This window comes from Coffea eugenioides, chromosome 6 (assembly GCF_003713205.1).
Source record: "Coffea eugenioides isolate CCC68of chromosome 6, Ceug_1.0, whole genome shotgun sequence".
Lineage (NCBI taxonomy): Eukaryota > Viridiplantae > Streptophyta > Magnoliopsida > Gentianales > Rubiaceae > Coffea > Coffea eugenioides.
In genome coordinates, this window is record NC_040040.1 from 33453596 (window position 1) to 33457196 (window position 3601).

The 3601-nt window shown below is 34.2% G+C and overlaps 1 protein-coding gene across 1 annotated transcript; it reads left to right on the forward strand.

Annotated features, from left to right (window-relative positions):
- The first annotated feature begins 1036 nt into the window (after window positions 1-1036).
- On the forward strand, window positions 1037-3146 carry LOC113775570 (probable phosphopantothenoylcysteine decarboxylase). The gene is made up of 3 exons (XM_027320510.1): window positions 1037-1174; window positions 1547-1891; window positions 2622-3146. Exons 2-3 carry the CDS (start codon window positions 1550-1552, stop codon window positions 2913-2915), a joined length of 636 nt encoding a protein of 211 aa, XP_027176311.1. The 5' UTR covers window positions 1037-1174; window positions 1547-1549; the 3' UTR covers window positions 2916-3146.
- Window positions 3147-3601: the final 455 nt, after the last annotated feature.

A 3601-nucleotide genomic window follows, 5' to 3' on the forward strand; every position in this document is an offset into this window, starting at 1 on the left:
ATTAATGTGCATGAGATTTGTTTGTTACTATCTTGTGGAATATTTTCCTACATATTATTCGATTTGGATCCATAATAAGGTTAACCAGCTCATTGTAGATAAAAGTATGGATCAAGTTTGGATAATTAAAATGGGATAATATCATAAACTCTCCTTGAGGTTTCTCCTAATAGCATTTGGCACTTTTGAGATTTTAAAAATATCACTTACCTACCCTAATAATTGCAAAAAGACTATATTAACGCTCACATGATACATAATTCACATATCAAATAAATGGAGCTTAAAATTAAAAAAGAAAGAATCAAAAGTAACTTTCTTCTCTTTCCCTTTTCTCTAACATTCTCTCTTACTCATTTTTGAATGACTATGAGACTTTTTATTTGTAAATTATAATAAATTAAAATTTGTTTATTTTTTATTTTTTGTGATTGTGATAGAGTGGGGCATGATTTATTTGCTTACTTTGAATTTATTTTTACAATAATCAAAATAATTTAAATGTTTGGACACGATGAGATGAAGTTGAAAAAAATATATAAAATTCATAAGAAATTGATTTTCAATACATAGAGTTAAATTGGTGCAAGTGTATTTCTTTGTAAATATCTTTTTTTTTAATTTTTCAAATTTATATTTTTATGAACTATAGCATTATGATGTCATAGTACTACTAGAAATTGTTTTTCACATGATGGTTATCTTGAAGTTAACAAAATGGTTTAGAAGTGTTTTTATTTAGAAATAAAAGGGTAGTTTAGGGCTCTTCAAGATCTTGTTACACAAATAACAAAAGTAAATATAGTAAGTGATATTTTTAAAATTTTAGAAATGCTAGGTTATATTGCAAGAAATCTCAGGGGAGATTTTGATATCATCATGCCCTATCAAAATCTGGAGCAGAGAGGAAATTCCATATCCAAAAATGGGCCGGATCTGAGCCAAATTATAGCCTGGACCCAAACCATTGACGGTCCTCAATAGAGGCAAAGACTACGTCGATTACTCGTCTATCACCACTCTCCGGGGCAAAAAAAAGCGACGTTGTTTGCAATTTGAAATTTGAAGAAAAAAGTGGTGCATTTTACAGTCTGAATAGAGTATTCCGCTCCTCCCTTGCCGGATCACGACGTCGCTCCTTCCGCCGGAACTGAATCTGCTTCATCCTCTACCGGTATATATCTGCAAATATCAATCTAGCGGGAGATTTCTAAAGTCTATTACACTGATTCTTTGGATTCATTTTGTCTAGCATGAATTATGCTTTAATCTATTTCACAAGTCTTCTTGATTTTTTCAATTAATTAATTCTTTGTTTCTTTGTTTTTGTCAAATGTGAATAGCTGGTAACTTTCGCAGCTGAATTAGGATTTTGGTTGAAGTTCAATTACCGTATGTTTGAACCAACTTTTGTTAATCAGTTGAATTAGGATTTTAGGTGAAATCAAGCACGAATACTCGGTCAAAACCCTGATTCAATTGAATGAATTTTTTTTAATCTTCTATATTTTGAAAATGGTTTTTTTTTTTTTTTTTGGTCTGGCAGGTTATGGAAAATGCGGAGTCATTAAAATTGGGTATGGAAATTGAGGGTAACAGTTCTTCGAGGAAACCTCGAGTCCTACTGGCTGCAAGTGGAAGTGTGGCTGCAATAAAGTTTGCAAACCTTTGTCATTGTTTTGTTGAATGGGCAGAAGTTAAAGCAGTTGCTACAAAGGCTTCTATGCATTTTATAGATAAAGTGGCACTTCCTAAGGATGTGACTCTGTACAGAGATGAGGATGAATGGTCGACATGGAATAAGATAGGAGATAGTGTGTTGCATATTGAACTCCGTAGTTGGGCTGATATTATGATCATTGCGCCTTTGTCGGCCAACACACTTGGAAAGGTAAATGTTCTGTTCATTGTGTTTCTTGGATTGCCATTGATTTGATTGCAGCATGTGTTTTTCATTAAACGAGCTATTAAACTATCTGTCTACTTATGTGCTTATGCTGCTTACTTGCAAGATGTTGGCAATATTGTGCTTGTAGGGGGGGGGGGGGGGATTCCTAAGCAGCAAGTGCAAGAGAGGAAGCTTGCTTATTAAAACCTTGAGGACCTGCTTGTAATATGATTTTGTTTGAAATTATGCAAAATTCAAAAAATCCTGTTATCCATTAGAACTAAAAAAGAAGAGTAATGATCAAAACGGAGGAAGCAATAGTAATTATACTTCATCTGCAAATCCATATTTTCAGCCATATTTTTTCAAATCCATGGTGCATTATTTTGTGAACGATATATTAGGAAATCACTTTCCTTCGATTTTTTTTTGCTGTTTATGCTTTATGAATCTGTGCTCATAGTAGAGATTTGTTTTAAGAAATGTTTTTATGTGATAGTTCTTAGCCTTTGAACAGAACTAAGAGACTTCTACTGATCAGAGGCATGCTTGATTGGACCTATATATAGGGATCTTGATACAGCACCAATGAACTGTGTGAAGGTAGACTAAAGTACAGTTGTACTGAACTTAATGATATGTGGTTTCCTACCATGTTTCTTGTTCTGTGAAGTAGACTTGCACATTTCCATTAAGGTTAGACACACTCCTGATAATCCTAGCTCTTTTTTAGATTGCAGGAGGTTTGTGTGATAACTTGCTTACCTGCATTGTGCGAGCATGGGATTATAGTAAGCCACTTTTTGTAGCTCCTGCAATGAACACTTTTATGTGGAACAACCCTTTTACAGAACGGCATCTTCTGTTAATTGATGACCTGGGGATCAATCTTATCCCACCTGTAACCAAGAGGCTAGCTTGTGGAGACTATGGGAATGGCGCAATGGCTGAACCTTCTCTCATCTTCTCAACTGTAAGGCTCTTCTTGGAATCCCAGGGTCAATCAAGCAATGGCAATGTCCAGTGATTACCAAATCACAATGTTGTTGCCGAAATAAAGTTTGATACTGAGTGGACACATGTTATTAACCCAACACGCTTTAGATGTGTGTGTGTTTTTTTTTTTTTTTAACTGATCACTAACCTTGTAATTCAGATTTTTTTGGTTAATCCTGCAGCATAGAAATGACCTACTTGAAATAGTGTTTTTATAACTATTCTCATATTTCAAAGCTTGAATTTCCTGATTCATTTTGTATGAGCTGCTCTAATATCCTGTAAATTTCATTGAGATTTATTGATTAATCATGTGACTAGTGTTGATTACATACTGTGGCAGGTGAAAAAAGAAATATTGGGAGGTACTGAAAAAGGTTTCAGTCAAATGAAAATTTAAATTTAACTAGCTAATGTGATGCATATACTGCTTCCTGAACTGTAGTATGTGAAAGGTGCTTGTGGCATGCCATTGAAATCCTCATGCTTTTTGTTTGAACTTCAACACTTGGTGTGTGGCTCCAGTAGTTTATTTTGCCTGTTCCACAGTGTGACTTGTTTTCACCAGAGAGGGAGTCTATTTTGTTTTCTTTATTAATCTGCTTTGGATGGATACACTAAAATTCATGCATTTGTGGTCCGTGTAAAATGAATTATGCACTTCTTGTCTAATCAAATTATCTATGATGGTACTTTCTTTTTATTGTGGCTATCATG